The sequence below is a fragment of the Candoia aspera genome, chromosome 18 (genome assembly GCF_035149785.1).
Source record: "Candoia aspera isolate rCanAsp1 chromosome 18, rCanAsp1.hap2, whole genome shotgun sequence".
In the NCBI taxonomy this organism is placed as follows: domain Eukaryota; kingdom Metazoa; phylum Chordata; class Lepidosauria; order Squamata; family Boidae; genus Candoia; species Candoia aspera.
In genome coordinates this window covers 1,765,803-1,783,785 of record NC_086170.1, presented here as the reverse complement: position 1 = coordinate 1,783,785, position 17,983 = coordinate 1,765,803, and the positions used below count along the sequence as shown (strand labels likewise).

Genomic DNA, 17,983 nt, shown 5'->3' with positions numbered 1-17,983 from the left:
CCATAGGAGCCACCCCCTGCTGGAAAAATGTTTCGTGGCCTGGCACGGCCACGTCGTTGGGAAGAGGGACGCCGCCCAAGCCTTACGCGTGCGCCATCTCTTGCACAAGGGCGTGGGTGCCTTGCAGTGGGCAGTGCGACTTAGGAGCATCCAAAGAGAAGCTGCCCAAAACCACCACGCCTTGGCGGTGCTTGCTGGCAGCTTCCGGAAGGTAAGAGACAGAGGCCTAACAGGGTGGGCGGGCAGGGTGCCTGGGGTGGCCTCTGCCCAGGAACAGAACAGGGGTTTTGCAAGCTGCGATCTTGGGTTCAATTTCTTGAAATCCCAGTTAAAGGGAAACCAAGGAAAGGAAAGGGCACCTCTTTGGGATTTTTTGCCCCGAAGCTGCTTTGGAGGAAAATGCTTTTAATACTCCCTTGCAAGGATCTGCCTTCAGATTTAGGAAATGTTCCAGTGGGCGTGGCGGCATTTCAGCTCTAACTGGGAGAGGTGGATTTGCCCTTGTCAGTAAAACCCGGTGTTTTGTTAGTGGCAGGACACTGCAGCGAAGCAGCGTGAGAGGCCTGGTCTGGAAGAGCCTGGAGCCCTGAGCTGTGGAAAAGGCGGCCTTCCGGGAAGAAAGCGCAAGGAAAAATGGCCTGCCTTGTGCCAACTGCCTCCTGAGTGTCTCCAGGTCTCCAGGTGTGCAAAGCTGAAGTGCAAATGACTTTCTCTTTTCAGCAAACAAGGATCATTTTCTCCCTCGACGAAACAGAACAGGAGCTTCCTAAGCAATGATTTGGGCAAAGATTTTGGTCCACTGAGGATAAGATTCTCCATCTTTGCATGGCTGTCGACTATAAAAAATAGGGGCAGGTACAGGACGCGGTGGCGCTGCGGGTTAAACCGCTGCGCTGCTGAGCTTGCCGATCGGAAGGTCGGCGGTTCGAAACCGCGCGGCGGGGTGAGCTCCCGTTGCTCGTCCCAGCTCCTGCTCACCTAGCAGTTCGAAAACATGCAAATGTGAGTAGATCAATAGGTACCGCTTCGGCGGGAAGGTAACGGCGTTCCGTGTCGTCATGCTGGCCACATGACCCGGAAGTGTCTACGGACAACGCCGGCTCTAACGGCTTAGAAACGGAGATGAGCACCGCCCCCTAGAGTCGGACACGACTGGACTTTACGTCGAGGGAAACCTTTACCTTTACCTTTACAGAACTTAAGCAGGATTTATCTGTGCCTGGCTTAAGCTGCTGGGTTAAGCTGTGGTTTTAACCATGATTTGTTGGCATGTTGTAATTTGCGTGACCGGCTAAGCCAAAAACCAAGAGTTCCGATCCAGACAGGCTGCTTTGCAAGAGGTTACAGGGATGACCAACTGAGGACATGTTGACTAGCACATCCTTGGAAGCAAGCCTGTGTTTGTGCCTAAATGCACAGTTGACACACACATGGGCACGTATTTCAAAAAGTTAAACCGATTTAAGAAGCCTGCCACTCTGAACTGATGTAACCCCCTGCGAAGGAGGCTCAGTCGTGATTGTCGGCCCTCTTCCAGGACCCGCCAGTGAATTCCGTACTGGAATCCCTTTTCTGATCCGGAGCAGGCACCTCTGTCTTGCTTGCTGTCCCTTGGATTTGCAGAACCTGCCTACTTCTTGCATCTGATCAGCTGATGGTTGGTTTGCAGGACAGAGCGTCTTCTGTGGATGCAGCTGCGTGGTGGGGAGGAAGGAGGAATGCTGAGCGAGGAGGAGGAGGAGGAAGAAATGCAGGATTTGTGGCGGCTGGCTGGTAAAACAATGATGGGTTGCTTGCTCCTGATGGAGGTGCTCTCCCAGAAACTGGGCCTCTGTAAGATCCAGGGGAATTTGGGGTGGTGGGTCAATCGATATTTGTCTTTGTTCAACTCACTTAGAGCAGTGTTTCTCAGCCTTGGCCCCTTGAAGATGTGTGGACTTCAACTCCCAGAATTCCCCAGCCAGCAGCTGCTGGCTGGGGAATTCTGGGAGTTGAAGTCCATACATCTTCAAGGGGCCAAGGCTGAGAAACACTGACATAGAGGCTTACTCTTCCTCTAAGCCTGTTTTCTCAGGGAGGTACATTAAAATCACAACCTTCTTGCAGAGTTGGACAGCGGCTGGCCCTCCCTTTTGCTAGATTGCACCCTGGGCTGTCTGAGGGTGATGGGGGTAGTAGTCCGAGCCCTGCGGAGGCCCACGCTTGGGGAGACATTGGGATGTGCGACATCTTTCTGCAGCAGTGAGCAGCAGAAACCGGCAAATCTTCCCTCTTTCCTGCAGCGGCTTGCGGGCCGTGGGACCTTCAGAAAGAGACACTGGCGAACGATGGGGGTCCCCTCCAAGCAGCTCGCGTCCTGCTGGGAAAGAAGAAATTGGGGGATGCCTTCAAGAGGTGGCGTTCCCACGGCAGGGAGAACCAACGGATCTGGCTGCTGGCATCCCGGATCCAGAGCGGGCGGATCGGGCGGTGAGCTGCTGTCATCGTAATTCTAAATGCAGCGATAATGACCAGGATGAGGAGCGGTTCATCAAAACTTGCTCCCTGTTGGCGCTGCAAGGTCGTAAATGAGGGGGGCATTAAGATCAGACAGCTCTCCGGTCCTCCTTTCCCTTGACTGGCATTGGAACGGGGTTCCCCTCTGCTGCTGAGCAGTGGCGGGCTTTTAACTGGGGTTGGTTTGCATGAGCTCTTGGCTGGATTGGCACCTGATGTCCCAGGCTAAGGCTAACAAAAGCCCAGGATGGCGTAATAGGATGGAGAACCTGGCAGGGTGGGAGTGGTGCAAAAATGATGGTTTAACAAACTAAGGCTTAGTAGGAGATGCTTTCCAGCTGCTGCCCCCTTTCCCCTGCCCAGATGAAGGTGCATCCCCAAAATAGGGGTCCCGATCCACGGAGCGGTCCTTTCTTTCCATTGATTCCTTCCTCTGGGCTTGGTCTTTCCAAGGTGCCTGAGGGCATGGAAGGGATTGGCCCAGCGGAGGTGGCAAAGCAAGGTGGTCCTGAACCGCCTGCAGGTCCGATCCTTGAGGGTGTGTTTCCAGCAGTGGTCCCTAATGGTGCAAGCCAGAGAAAAGGCCAAGCGGGCGGTGGCCGAGCTGCTGACGCTGAAGCAGCAGAGCTCCTGCAGTGAGTAAAATAACAACAACAACTTAAAATAATAATAATAACAGCAACGCCTTGGTGCTCCCTCTGATGGAGTTTCCCCCGTTCTCCCTTTCCTGGGGTGACCTGTCGAAGAAGCAAAGCCAAGCTGTTCATCTCCAAATGCTCCAGGGGCCCAAAGGGGCCCAGACCGAGCAAGGTGGCCCCGGAAGAGCGGAGAAGACACTTTGGAGTATCTTTTCCACCTGAGGGCATTGCAGGAAGCATTTCGGACCTGGAAGGCGAGATGTTGGGAAGCCCAGCAGGCTGGGTAAGTGGCCGGCTTTTGGGCTTCCCAATGCCAGTTCCTCCACTCTCTCTCTTTCCTAAAAGGCAAGTTTCTAGTCCTCATGGATGCTCGCCGTCTCTTTTTCTCTGCAGTGCTTTCTATCAAGGCTTGGCCCTGCGCCAGCTGCGGGAGGCTCTGGAACGGTGGTGGCGGAGGAGCCCCCATCTGAATCCTCTTGGCCTCGCTGAGGGCTCTCTCCTTGCATCGCTGGATTCTCAAGAGTCTCCCTTCTCCTCTGGCTTGCCCAGCACAAGCAGCTCACAGGAAAAGGCAAGGAGGCCTCATCAGCAGGGATGTACAAGAGCCCAACCACGATGTCCCCCCAGGTCCGCTAACAGCGTGCAGAGGGAGCCACGTTGGCTACCAACGATCTGTCCTCAGCCCCAAATTGTGTAAACAGAAAAAGGAACTCTGTTGGTTGCTGCTTAGTTATTTTCCAGGCAGACACACACTTTTCAGTAGCGGCTTGGCCAGGCTGCCTTCTGGATTAAGGATGCGTCCTTTCTTTGCTGGGTGCAGGAAATCCAACCGGTAGAGCCCAGCCTCATCAGCCTGTCTTCCTTGGCGACTGTGGAAGAGCCCAGCCTCCTTCCCCCTCCTGGCTCTCACTGTCCGAGACGCAACTCTGACCGTGGAAATCCCATCCGCGTTGCCAACCGATTCCTGGTCCAGGACCCTCCTCTTTGGCTCAACTGGCAGGCAGCGTAAGTCCCTCCGTTTGGGAATTTCCATCGTGAAAGACGGCTGGATTCAGCAGCGATCGGCTCTCCCTAACCTTCCACCCGAGGCGCCTTCAGTTCCAGGTTGTGCTGCTTAGCTGGGGTGCTGTTTGAAAACAATACCCAGGTGCCCCCGCCTGTGGGTGACAAGTGGTGGCTCGGATATGGCCCACAGTCCCCCTGAGCTGCATTGCCTGCCTGGCGGAAGGAAGGAAGCCCCCTTTCCCCATGTCTGCAAACTCCGGTGCCTCCCTGCATGCCTAACCCCTCTGCCTCTTGGCCCCGCTTCCAGGCGCAAGTTCGGGAGGCTGTGGAGACACAAAGTCCGGCTGCACCGGTTCCAGGAGGCCCGGGACGCACGGCAGCTGGTGAAGGCCTGGCTGCTTTGGAAAGACGCCTGCAGAACCGAGCTGGTGGTGCGAGCCTTGGTGAGCGACTTGCATCTGTCTGCAGGGATCTGGACCCGTTGGTTAAAGCGCCATGAAGTTTCTAGTCCATATGAACTTCAGTAAGAAGGGGGGGACCTTGTCTGCAGCATGGTGGGGGGAGGAGGAGGTTAAGAGCACATCGTTTGATCAGAACAGACGGGCACCTGCACTCGATGGCAGAAGTTTCTGAGTGGGATCTTGCGTTGTGGTTAGTCCTCCTGGGACCGATTTTGGCTTTGTTCTCTCAGTAAAGCAGGGTTCGTGGCAGAAGGGACTATGGGAATGCCACCGATTGGGGTTTAAATAGGCCCTAGCACAGCCAAGCCTGCTTCTGTCTCAAACTCGGCACCTGTAGAATGGGAATAAGCGTTCTGCCCTTCCTTCCCCATGTCTGGGTCTTGGGAAGCGCGAGGGCTGTGGAAGTCCCCAGCCCTGGCACTGTTTCCCTTTGAGGGAGCTCTTGACCAGGCTTGGGGGCTCCTTATCTGTGCCACCCTTCTCCCCCAGAGATGGCAGAGATGGGCGCAGTGGGGCTGGAGAATATGGAGGCAGCGCTGCCTACGGCTTCAGGTGGCCCAGCATTTCCGCGAAGCTGAAGAGGAACGATTGCTCAGCACGGTAAGGAGGATGCTTAGGTGTGTGTGTGTGGGGGGGGGAAATTAGCACTCCCCTTCCCCATCTTTTCCTTTGCTCAGCGGTTGGGCTGTGCCCAGGCTCCCCACGGAAAGGATTGGGGGCAGCCGCAGCTATCCCACCAACCCGCCCGGACCATCTCTTTGCAGGCTTTTGGAAAGTGGCGCCGGCTGGCGGCAGCCTCTCGTGCCCAGGCTGAGTAAACGCTTGGCCGGATCCCTCTTCTCGTAACCAGCTGCAGGCAGGCAGACGCAGGAAGAGGGTGCACGGGAGGCAGCCTGTCGAAAAAACTGGACTTTGCACCCCAAACACTGCCAGCAGTTTATATCCGGTGGCCACATTTTGGAAGCGGGGAGGCAGACGAGGAATTGCGCCATGCCCACGTGGCTTGTTTGTTTTCAGATGGCCATTAAAATGCAAGCCCACTGATGGTCTCTTCTTTGCTGCAGTGTAAGCCTTTCCTCGCATGATCGGCCAATCCCTTTGCACGGAGCAGATTCTCCTCCAGATAATCAGGCTGTACTGAACATCCCCCTGCCCCGCAGCTGGAATCCTTTTCTACTCATCCATGCTAAAGCTGATCAGATCTTCATTTAATGCTTGGCGGAGTAGACAATCCTCTCTTTCTCCTCTGCAGATTTTCTTTGATTTGCTGATTAAGCAGCGATGAATAAATCTGCTGGGGGTAACTGTCTCCACACCGCCCCCAAAATCCCCCCTTCCCTCACAAGGGACTGTTCTGTCTTCTTCAGCCCCCCCCGGTAAACACTCATCTAGGATTAAGCTCACATCGGCCATTTCCTCCTGGACCACTGAGGGTAGACGGACAGACAGGGACCAGCACCTTTTGATTTTCCACCCCTGAGAAAAACCTCCTGTGCCTCATGGGCTCCATGGAGGTGACGGTTGTCCCCAGAGGCAGATGGGGGAGACCAAAAACAGGCTGAGAACCTCAGCTTTTATTTACCAAAAAGGAGGCGAGAGAGGCCCTTATAAAATAAAGCTTTATATTGTACTCTGTTGGGCAAGGGGTCAGTCGAAGGAGAATGGTGAAGGTACTAAGAAAACACACGGGAGTACAAACGTACAAATTGATAGTAATTTGAGGGCAAGGAGGGAACGTGGGTGCAATGCTAGAAGCCAAATATAATTCCAGGGACGATGACCAAGGGGTTGGTGACATTCTTTGGGATTATGTGGTGAACTTGGCTGCATGCCATTCCGCAGTGGGTCGTCTCTTGCAGCCTGTTTTTGAACCTATCTGGCCTGAAAACAGGCTGGGAAGTGCGCTGTTCTGTTGCATCTTGAAACCACCTGGTTTTGCAATCGCGGCTGTTGTGGGTTGCAGCAAGCAGGCATTCCCACCCGCTTAGGCCAATTTCCTGGCTTCTCAGATACCGTTTAGGTATAACCTCTTCGTTTTGAAACCTCCCAACTTATTCCTGAGTGGAGGGAGAACAGAGATTCCCAGCTTTGCGCAACCATTTGCATCCCTGAGCTGAGGTCCCTTAGCTGAGCAGCCAGGTTAGAAACGCAGGGGGCCAGGAGCTGCATTCAGCTGAGAACAGACCGGAGAATCTGGGATTCTCAATATTGTGGGATTACACCTCCCATCATTGCCTTGCTATCGCTTGTACCGCCCTGCAGGTTTGGCGTAAACCTTGCAAGGGTCGAGAACAAAACGCGAAAGTCCCCGTTTTCTAGGCAGGGGATTTGAATCCTGGCCATTTGCAAATGCAAAGGGGTGACAGGCAGCTGGACGGGGTGCTGTCCCTGCGATGTGGAAGTGGGGGGCAAGGATTTGCTGGGCTAAAGGCGTTTGCCTGCATTGGAGACCCCACCCTGCTCCTCCTCCTGACACGACGCCTGGGGACGTTACTGGTGAGTCGTTTTATTTCGTTTTTCATTCCTTCACAAGAGTCGAACGGGCTGGTCCCCTTTCACAGAGAAAGCGAAACGCGAGTCTGCCTCTTACAAAATTAAAATAAATAGGGGGTGTTGGGGACTCGGTGAGCTAAAAAGTGGTGGGTGGGTTGCAGTTCTCAGTCAAGCTGGCCGTTGTGAGCATCGGTCCGGGAAGCAGGGCCTTGTGTGAAGCAGATGCTCTTTAGAGCACCGCTCGTTAAAAAAAGAAGGGGAAAAAAAGTAGAAAGATCAGAAGGAGGGTTCTGTCGGGGTCCTTAGCTGCAGCAAGTCTTGACGAAGGGAAAAGGTTTCGAAGTCCGGTCTCAAAAGCGGGAGGGGCTTCTCTGTTCCTCTTCTGGGCCGTTCAGCTGCTCGTAGGTGTCCTCCAAAACCTGCCACAGGCAACTGTCAAGGGGAAAGTCGTTGTCAACCAAGTTGACCAGGTAGTAGTTGTCGTGAATGTACTGGACGATCATGCGGGAGGGCGACTCCTCTTCGTACAGCTTGGCCCACTGTTCGATCCACAAGGCGAAGGCCTCGTCCTACCAACAGGACACAGCAGGGTTAAAGACAGTTTTAAGAGCAGGCGAGCGCTCGGCCAGTGCACAAACGCAGCCGACTTGCGTCGCAGAAGAGAGAGAAAAGCTGCAGAGGCTTTGCCTGCAACACCGGGAGCTGTTCAGCCTGGGAACGGTTCCCGAAAGACGAGCCAAATCAATATTTTTCATCCGCTGCTACCTCTGCAAAAACAGGCTCCAGTTATTCTAGATTCAGAGATCTGGAATGGGGCGGGTTGTGATCCTGTAGTAAGAACGCTAGCAAGTTTGCAATTGCCTCGAGGTTGTCATATAAGGGAGAACAGAGCCTCAACAAATATTTATTATGAAGATTGTTTTTACTGTATTGTTTTAGGGTTTTGTCTGTCAAATTTCTCTACCGCCCATCTCACGTCTGGGCAGCTATTATATTTACTGTCTTCGTATTTACTGCATTTTAACTAATATGTTTTTCCTGTTTTACGTCCACCGCCCAGAGACACTCTCCGAGTGAAACGGGCAGTGAATAAATTCGATGTATAAACAAACAAACAAACAAACAGACAAACACCCTTCTAAGATTTGATGAAGGGGAGTGAGAAAGTATGTGGAAGAAATGGTTTCAAATGTCCCCAGAAGTTTGCGCTATTCTGAGTGGCCAAAACCAGAGATTATGTCATTAAGTGCAACCTGGGGAGTGTGGGAAAAATTAGACTTGGCCCTATTTTTCTTCCCAAGGAAAGCTAGTTAGTCTCTTCTCCCTGGATTGCAGGCTGGACAGTGAGGAACAGGCCAAGTGGAAATATGCACGTGGGAAAAAGGAGTGGATTTACCTTCCAGTACATGAAGCTAACCGGGTCCACCACTGTGGGCTGTATGATCTCTCTGCCTGGGAAGATCCCCCACGTCACAGCATTTGGCTGCATCTCGTGAGCGTTGGTGACATTTTCTCCCTGCCAGAAGGAAGAGGAAAGGGTGATCGAAGAAGCCAGGGAGGGCGGTATAATCGCCCAGCTGTTCTTTTCTCTCCGTTTCTAGGCAGGAAGAGCTAAGCTGATTTTGTTCTCTGATCTGCAGGAGAGGCTGGCTTCTCAGCATCCTTCCAGGGCCCCGAAAAATTCCAGAATACCTTGACGTTGACGATGTGGTAATTCACCCGCTGCCCATACTTTTTCAGAACCGCCAGAAGGGCCTTGATGTTCTCGGCGGAGGTGAAGAACTCCAGGTAGGCCTGCGAGGGGGTGAGAGGAGAGAATACGGCAGCAATTTCTGTGCAACCATTGTGTGGTTCGTGAGGATGGCCCTTTGCTTCTGAGACGCGGCCCTTGACTCAGCAGGGGTTTTTGTGGGCACTGAGCATCAGGCACCAAGCATGGGCTGGCACTGGATTTAGTGGGCCTGGTGTGATATCAACAGGGTAGAGTTGATTGCATATCCAATGGGTATTTCAATTGATACGAAGAAACACTAATGAATTGGGGAGAAATTTGCGTAGCTTTCTCATCCAGAGCATGCAACGAAAGAAACAGAGAAGATGTTAGAGTGGAATCAGATTTTATCTTTCGAAGCATAGATAAATAAAAGTTGTCAAACAGCAATGCGAAAAGGTGCCGTCCTTGCAAACAGCCGTTGTTTTTAAGAAACCCAAATGAAAAATTTCTCTCTCCAGCCGCTCCCTGATTGAACCAGTTTTCTGGGGTCACGGTCCGTTGAGCCCTCAGTAACTGAACAGCCTGGGTTTGCACAACTGATAAGCTGAAATAATCCTAACCAAGGTTAGCTCTAAACCAACCTAGCATGGGTTACATGCATGCAGCTGCAAGCTTTTTACCCATCTGGGTTAGGGTGTTGTGTGAATGCAGCTTCTGGGTGTCTGTGTAAAAGAGATTTAAGCCATGAAAGTTTTAATCATTAGCTTGTAAGAAGACAGGCGGCAAGAACACGAGGTTTGTGTTACTTTGTGCTGCGCTGTTTGATTACAGGAAGAAGGGGTGGATTTTCACAAACTTAAGTCCATGCTGGCTGTACTTGGGGCTGTAACTGCTTTTTGTTAACCATTTAAATAGGGGGAGAAGATTGGGAAACCGGGGCTAATCTGGGGAATTTTCCTGGCTGTATCCTTTGGGGGTTGTGGAGTTCACTGTGGGCTGTAATTCAGTGGGGCTCCCGGCAGGAAAAACAGGCTCCTACTGAGGGCTTTAAAATTAAGCGTTGTGGGTTTTTATCCAGAAACCCCATAGGGCTCCCTAATGCTGCTTAATCTCTCTGCCGCTTGCTTTAATAACTTTTAAGAATTGCAATGCCCTTTTCGTGGTCTCCTCCTGGCCTGCAGAATTGCTTATCATTTTTTAAAATCATTTTTTAAATTTTTTGTTGTTCCCATTCCCTGTCCATTTCCAGATGAGGAGCTGTGCTGGGTGGCATCCTTTCCAGCAAGGGCCTGTGCTCTTTGATATCCTTGGCTCTGGCCCAGTCCTGCTACTTTAACAATGTTTGATCCTCCTGGCTCTTTAGAAGCGGAGCCTGCCATAAGAACAACAGCTTCTCTGGGCATTTTTGAGAAGCTCTCTGTGATTGCAAACAAGCCACAGGGGCACATCAGCCTAATCCTACCAGGCTCTCAAGCCAAAGGAAGATGGTCCTCTGAACTCCTGCCTCGCTTTGCCTTTCTGTGAAATGGGGATAACTAGACTTCACTCTCCCCAAGCAAGCTGACTTGTTAAAAACAGATTGCGATAAATCGGTTTTAAACCTGAGTTGCGCTCTGCGTCGGGGGCTGGGGAATTCTGAGAGTTGAAGTCCACACATCTTAAAAGTGGCCAAGTTTGGAAAATAAGTATATTTAGATCCAAGCTAGAGAGCCAGTTTGGTCTAGCGGTTAAGGCTCCAGGCTAGAAACCGGGAGAACGTGAGTTCTAGTCCCGCCTTGGGCACAAAGCCAGCTGGGTGACCCTGGGCCAGTTGCTCTCTCAGCCCTGGGAAGGAGGCAAGGGCAAACCATTTCTGAAACCTGGCCAAGAAAACTACAGGGACTTGTCCAGGCGGTCCCCAGGAGTCAAGACCGACTCAAAGGCACCCAAAAAAAAAAAATTGATCAAGGGAGTTACCTTCTGGAAGACGTAACCCCCCTCTGGTCCCCATCCCACGACAGGGTCCGTAGATGGCTTTCCGTTGATATTGGGTTGGGAGTTGATGGTCAAGATGCCTCTCCTGTTCACCCTGACCAGCTCCTCTTTCATGAGGTTGGTCTCAGCAGCCAAGGGGTCGTCATTCCACGGCAGACACGTCACCTTGAGGAAGGAGGCAGTGGATCAAGGCTGGAGAAGGAAGACTAGAGCGGAGCACCCAACTTTGACTTGGTGGTAACACCCACCTTTCTCTTCCTTTTTGCTTTTACCAGGCAAGGTCCGTGCTCCCCCCGAATCCTCACCTTGTGCCCGTTTCTGTTGGGTTCCCCAGCGATATAGCACCTGAAGACTTCGTAGACGCTTCCTTCGCTGGTCAGCTCTTCCCCCCACATCTTCAGAAGTTCCTCTCGAGGAGATTTGCTCTTCAAGTAGAAAAGGTAATAATCTTTCAGCTCCCCAAAGGCTGGGGAGGAAGAGTTACCCCTGAAGATTGGGGAGAGAATCTGCATGTCAGTGATGAAGAGAAAGAAGAACTCAAATAGGGATTTCTCAACTGCTTTGCTTGATTTTTACTGGACAGCATTTAAATTAACATTTAAATTAAGAGCGTGGGAAGCAGCCTTAAGGTCCATAATTAGTAGAAAGCTGGGTAACGTAGCATATATTAAAGTTTTATAATATGTATAAAAGTAGAGTCTAATCTGATAAAAATTGCATAATTTATTTATTGTATTTTATCGTAATTGTTTTATGTGATTTTAATGTTTATGTTTTGTGTGGGATTTTATTGTAAACCGCCCAAAGTCCCTCTTCTGGGGGAGATGGGCGGTGGCTAAATTTGAGTAATAAATAAATAATAATAATAATAATACATATAAAAATAGAATCCTCCAAATCCTCTAAATTCCATAAGGACCCTGAGGTTCATTTGTTTTTAGCATGACGGTTCTCCAGTCCAACCTATTCCTTTTTGCACCAACAGGCCTAACCGCCAGAGCATCACACTCACCATCGGCCATTGGGGAACTCATCCCACTCCTGCGTCCGATAGATGTAGCTCTTTGGCCGGGAAGCCCAGAAAATAGGCCGGACGTCTTCAACTCGCCGTTTGGGGTGAGCACTGACTGCCCACGGCAAGGGACGCCTGGTGCAGGAGTGGGGAAGGAAAAATGAAAACGGTTCAAAATGTTTATCAAACATGCCAAGGTCTTTTTAAGATAGCTCACCCTGACATCATTAACCATTATGGAGAAGGAAGGGCCATTCCGAACCACAGTTTATTTGGAAATGAGTAAGTCCAGCTAGTCTCAGGAGAAGATGTCAACTGTGGTTCATTTAAAGCAAGCAGATTCCAAACCCACACCAAAGGGGAAGTGAGGTCGAGATTCTTACGCAAAAATTATTCTCAAGCCAAAAGCCAACTCCTGAAGCGGGTCTGGCTTGGTGGAATGTGCAAATCCAGTCATCAAGGCTGTTAACCATGATTTATGGCCCAGTGTGTGTTGTAAATCAGATCACTGTGGCTTGTTCACCGAGCCAAGGCTGAACCCAACGTATGAAGCCATCCCATGTTGGGTACCCGTATTCTGAGCGGGCCCACCTTGGATCTTCTTTCCAGAGGCCCAAACGTCTGAGGATCTCCATGGTGGCCACCTCCCGGTTCAGGGTGTAGAAATGCAGGCCGTGGACCAGGCCGCTGTCCAGTAGTTCTCGGCACATGCTGACCGCCAGTTCTATGCCATAGTTCCTGATGGCAGCATCGTTGTCCTTGATGGGCTCAATGACATCTTTAATTTTCTGAGGCACCACTAATTTAGAGAGTTTCACAAGCTGGCGCAGAGAATGATACCCCTGAAAGACGAAAAGACAAGGTGGTGGCGCCTTCATCAAAAGTCCAGCCGCTTATTGGCCAAACTCTCTGTGCGTGCCTGTGCGTGCATGCCCCTTAGAGTAAACCCCTGCAATTTGCCCGGCCGCATTTTTTGGAAGTCGTCTTCCTAGGGTGGCAAGGGGGTGACTGGCCTCAAGTCACCAGCTGGTTTCATGCCTAAGGCAGGACTAGAACTCATGGCCTTCTGGTTTCTAGCCTGGTGCCCTTAACCATGACACTTTGCTGAGCAAGGACAGAAACTTGCTTTGAAGGATTCAGAATTGGAAGGGATCAAGCCCAGCCTTTCACCAAGGCCAGTTTCTGGAGGAGGGCTAATTCACACCTTTTGCTTCCATGCTGGATGTAAATTTAATTTTGTTCCCCCTTTGGGAAGGCTGTCTTGCCAGTTAAAAACGGGCAGAGCTGAGAACCTATCTTTCATACCAGATGCCAAGGAAACCAGTCAGAGACCAGGAAGCGATCAACGGGAATCACAGGTGACTTAGAGACCTGGGTGTTTAATTTGGAGCTTGCTTGAATGGGTTGGGGTATTATACTTGTTTTGTGATAATCACAGCAAGGAGCCTTATTCGTTCAGGCATTTCAGTCCTCCCACTGCTACTCGCGTGCCTGCGAGGCCCTCGGATGAACCCACTTTCGAGACACCGTTTTGTTCCCAGGAGGCCGGTGAATTGCAATGGCCATTTCGGTCAACGACATGTGGGAAGGCTACAGGGAGCCACAGACCTCTCTGGGAATCACCAATTATGTTTGCTGAAACCCTTCCAGGTGTATGTGGGGCACCTTCACCTGTATGGGGAATATTCCTGGCACAATGGGGCAGGTGATGCCGATGGACTGGCAGTCCCTCAGAAACTTGACAAAGGTCTCTGACTGGAAAAAGAGCTGCGTGATGACGAAGTCGGCCCCAGACGAGACTTTCTCCTTCAGGTGCTTCAGGTCGTCTGCGTAGCTCTTGGCCTCGGGGTGGCCCTCTGGATAACCTTCAGAACGAGGAAGAGAAACCGTGGGCTTCAGGCTGGGTCTTACTGCTTTTATCAAGACATCGTCCGCCCAATTCACAGCCAGGTCGACAGTTACAGATTTCTTAGGACAAACCCGTTCTACGGAATTTCGTTTGTCACTTGTTGAGCCTCACTTTTGCTCCCTCGCACTCTGCAGCTGGAAGCAGAGCCCTGCAGTTGGGGGTTAGTTTCCCTGGCCAAGATTGACCTCCAACCCTCCTCCTTTCCCCCAGCAAATCTGGGACACAGAAAGAATCCAGGAGAAGGGGAGGTTTCTGAATTAAACTTCTAAGCGTGCATGAAATTCATGAATCTCTTGGAAATCGTGCAGATCTTGCGACTATGCTGTCTAGTCCTGGGTGTGAGCCAGAAAAAACAGGACTGAGGTGGAGACGCAGCGTCTGTCGTTGGGCAAGTAATAGAGGATATGCGTCTCTCCCCTTCCGCCTGCCTTCGATGCCCAGACAAGCAATGTGAGGAAGTGAAACTTGAGAAGTGGAGAAGCCTGCATTAGTTCTGCCTTAGATAGAAAAACCAGCTGGGTGATCTGGGGCCAAGTCTTTGTCAGAGACTGCTGGAAGGCGTTTGGCCCGAGAGATCAGAAAAATCACACACCAGGCATTTCTATAAAAATAAATGTATTTACAGAAAGCACAAAAACATATTTTACAAGCTGTGCATTCACACGTACTCAGAGAGTACTGGGAAGAGAGGCTGTGTAGAAAGAAGGAAACTGAAACAAGTCCAGGCAAGGTTCCTCCCCCAGGCAATGCAGCTTTTAACACCCAAGTTGAGGACAATTAAGTTCGACCTCTTCACCCTGCCGATACTTAAGGAAGTACTCAAGTACCATGGTAACATTAATTTCTGTAGCAGAAAACAATATACCAACAGTCTTCTCCCTCAGCCCTAGGAAGAAGGCAATGGTCAACCAGTTCCGAAAATATTGCCCAGAAAACTGCAAGGACTGGGCCTGGCAGTCGCTAGGAGTCAGGACTGACCTGAAGGAGCACCACCACCAGCACCCACCGCTGGCTAGAAAAAGATTTATGGCCTCTTGAGTTACCACTCTGGAAGATCACGAGAGCCTTCCATGAAGTGGTGAGCTCATATACTTACCTGCCACACAGATGTCAAAGTAATCGTCAAACTCGTGACGGATGTGCTTCACCAGGTCTGCTGCATAGTTGAAGCCTTCCAACTCTTCTTCCCATTCTTCACCAACAGGATCTGCAGAAGAAGACCCCTTTCTTAAGAAAACTGTCCAGAGCAAGGCCACCCCTCCCCACCTCTTCTAGCAGTTCCCCACCTCCTCGCAGGGCCATAATGTTCTTGAGCCCCAGACGTTTGGCCTTCTGCAGGTGTGCTGTGATGGTCCCCCGGCTTTGGTTACAGCATGTCACGTGGAGAACGGTCTCCAGCCCGCAGTAGTTAAGTGCCGTGCTGGCCATCATCATGGACGAGGTCTCCTTATCCGAGCCTGGATCACCAGCCGGATGCCAAGTGACATCGATGAAAAGGGGGCCGCCTGCACCCATGCGGTCAAACCTGCGGGGACCAAAAGAAACCGGCTATCTGCAGCTGGCATGACCTCAGAAAGGAACCCAGTAGAAGTTCGGGAGAAAAAGGAATAATTAGAGGGGCACCCAGGCTAGAGTTGGGGTTGGGTGGTTGTTCAGCATGCGGAGGGACACTGGCCCTTGGGTTAGTCCATGGCGTGGACCAGGATGCCGCATTCATGTGTCATCATTGGCAACAGCATGGAGGGAAGGTGTGGGTGAAAGACACCCCAAAGGTCTGGTGGAAGGTCCTGCTCCAGTTGGAACCAGGCTGTCAACTCAGAGGGGATTCAATGAATCCCCTGATACTGAATGGGCTGCTTCAGAGGCCACCAAGTGGTGGGGGGGAGGAGAAGAAACAGACTTCGACTTTCACCACCTGCTCCTTCACCTGGAGATGAGGTTGACTGCCCCACTGGCGGTCCGGGGAGGGAAAAACTCGAGGGAAAACCACTTGTCTCCTGATTCCTGGCGCCGCCGCATTTTCTCGCGCAGGCGTTCATGGCGCTCTGTATCAACGGGCGTGGAGCAACGGGAACTGTTCTGGGAGTTCTCGCTGCTGCTGCTGCTGCCATCAGATCTGGGGCCGCCGAGGCCATTGCTCATGGGAGGAAGCCCATTGTAAGACTCGTTGACCATGGTGAAGGCCCTGGAGCAAGGAGAAGAAGGCATGAAGCCACCAGGTGTCGCCTGCTACAACTTGTGAGTCAGCAGTTCTGCTTAGCTGTTAGCTATTACTTATTTATTATTATTATTATTATTATTATTATTTAGCTATTAACTATTCTTAGCACGAGTAACATCTCTCCAGCCTTCATCCGAACAGGCTTTTCTAGGGAGAAGTTCACAAGGGCTGGTAAGAATTGCTCTTAATTCTCCCCTGTGAAAATGGCTGGAAATCTTAAAAGTGATTTGGGCAGGAAACCGGGCACCACTTCTCCATGCCCCGGTGAAGGGTGGTGTGGGGTGGCCCTGTGTTGCAGAAAAGGGGAGCTAAACACGGCAAGACAACTATTCTGCAACAGCTCGCTGCTCAGCTGATAACCAGCAGCCAAGTCCATGCTGTGGAAACACACGGCTGATGGGATCAATTCAGCTGATGGGATCAATTCGGCTGATGGGATCAATTCCCCTTCTCGGTCAGCAACAGAACAAAAGTAAAACACAGAAGAGAGGGAAGGGGGGGTTGCATCCCAAATGGAGAAGGCAGGGCGGAGCGGATGAAATTTAACAAGGAAGAAAGGAATTTCAGCTGTGATTCATCTGGGCTTCTTCCCTGGTATTGCTCAGCAGCTAACTAGCTTTGATTCTTAATCAAAGCATGAAAAATATAGAGATCGTTCTCCTCTGTAGGCTAAGCTAAGCTAAGACCAGGAAGGTGGGACCTTGCAAATTGTGCGCATCACCAGCTGCAGTTGGGGAGGGGGGACGTGGCTACCTTTCAGGGTCCCATCAGAGGCAAGGAGGAGAGGGAATTAGCAAAAGGGGGAGATGGGGAGTGAAGCAGTGAAAGCAGTCCCAGGCTGCAAGGACTATTAATTCACCTGGTGTCGGTGGTATCCTTCTGGGCAATCTTCCACCGGAGTCTGGAGGATCTCTCCAGTTTAGTAAACTTACTCAGGTGTTCCAGCTTGTTCACGTGCCAGGCTCACCAAAGAGGCATTTGCTCTGTGGATCTGACCCAGCCGGCCAAGCCCGTGGGGCTGGCTCTGTCCAAAATGGATCCTGGCCAGCGGTCACAACCTCCCGCGAGGAATGCCAGCTGCAATGCCTGGAGAAGTCCCTCCTTGGCGCCTGACTCAAGGTAAGTTCCTCCCAAGGGACCCAACCTGCAGGCGCCCCCTTATCTAAGCACCCTCGCCAATCAGCGCCCGGCTTCTCTACCAATGGGGAGCAGGGCTTCTGAGAAAGAGCCAGCCCCTGCCCTCTCTGCCCCCAGGCAGAGAAAAGCGGCTTTGCTCAGCTTGTCCTTCAGGGCAAGATTATTTCTCAGACAAAGAAACGACAGGAAGCGCCCCCTGCCCCCCCAGACATGGATTTTTTTTAAAGGCATGGTACTCACATTGCAATAGACTTTTTTTCAGCCACCTCCATCTGTAAAGTTTTTGCTCCCCCAAATCAAAGTGGCAAAAAGTTTGGGTGGGGGACCAAATCTCCTTGTATTCCTCTTCCACAGCAGGGGTTCAACTGGGATGGAAGAAGCCACAGAGAGGTCTGTTTAGTGGCATTGCGGAGTGGAACGATCCTTTCTGCCCTTTACTGTAATAATAATAATGATAATAGTGATAATGATAATAATAATGAATTAATATATTTCATGCCTGAGAGCTATCAATCAGAATTTAGCCAATGGCAAAACTGCAGGGAAAAAGAAATGTTTGATCCCGGATCTGCCCCCTAATAGACTTGTCATGGTCCTTGGGGGTCACTCTTAATTCTTGGTAACCTCATGGATGGTTTTAGGACTGGCCCAGTCACCCAGGCGGTTTTTGAAGACTAGTCCAGTGCCTTTAACCACTACACCACACTGCTCTCTCCTGTTCAGACTACAGGTGCCATAAATCTGGCCCACAGGGCTCAGGGGTGATGGGATTTGTAGTCCACCTGTCAGGACGGCATTCTGCACCGTAGAATGCAGGAAAAGAAGAGAGTATCAGAGACTGAAAGGTGGAGGTCACCCCCAGATCTGGCTCCCTGCCCTCCATCTCTCCGTCCATCCATATAAGGGGGCAAAATATGGTGCCT

The 17,983-nt window shown here is 51.3% G+C and overlaps 1 protein-coding gene and 1 long non-coding RNA gene across 3 annotated transcripts; one reads left to right on the top strand and one right to left on the bottom strand.

Moving 5' to 3' along the window:
• The first annotated feature begins 3,799 nt into the window (after positions 1-3,799).
• On the top strand, positions 3,800-5,613 carry LOC134506980 (uncharacterized). The gene is made up of 4 exons (XR_010068857.1): positions 3,800-4,139; positions 4,447-4,582; positions 5,090-5,200; positions 5,365-5,613. It is a non-coding gene; the product is annotated as an uncharacterized LOC134506980 (long non-coding RNA).
• A 1,547-nt stretch (positions 5,614-7,160) lies between these two features.
• MTHFR (methylenetetrahydrofolate reductase) lies at positions 7,161-17,496 on the bottom strand. 2 transcript variants are annotated; one of them, XM_063317384.1, is made up of 12 exons: positions 17,301-17,496; positions 15,630-15,887; positions 14,989-15,227; positions 14,799-14,909; positions 13,465-13,658; positions 12,385-12,635; positions 11,794-11,928; positions 11,087-11,267; positions 10,764-10,946; positions 8,786-8,887; positions 8,490-8,609; positions 7,161-7,662 (listed from the first exon to the last, which is right to left on the bottom strand). In XM_063317384.1, exons 1-12 carry the CDS (start codon positions 17,330-17,332, stop codon positions 7,444-7,446), a joined length of 2,025 nt encoding a protein of 674 aa, XP_063173454.1. In that variant the 5' UTR covers positions 17,333-17,496; the 3' UTR covers positions 7,161-7,443. The 2 variants fall into 2 exon arrangements, with proteins under 2 accessions (XP_063173454.1, XP_063173455.1); XM_063317385.1 differs by lacking the exon at positions 17,301-17,496 and adding an exon at positions 16,783-16,890.
• Positions 17,497-17,983: the final 487 nt, after the last annotated feature.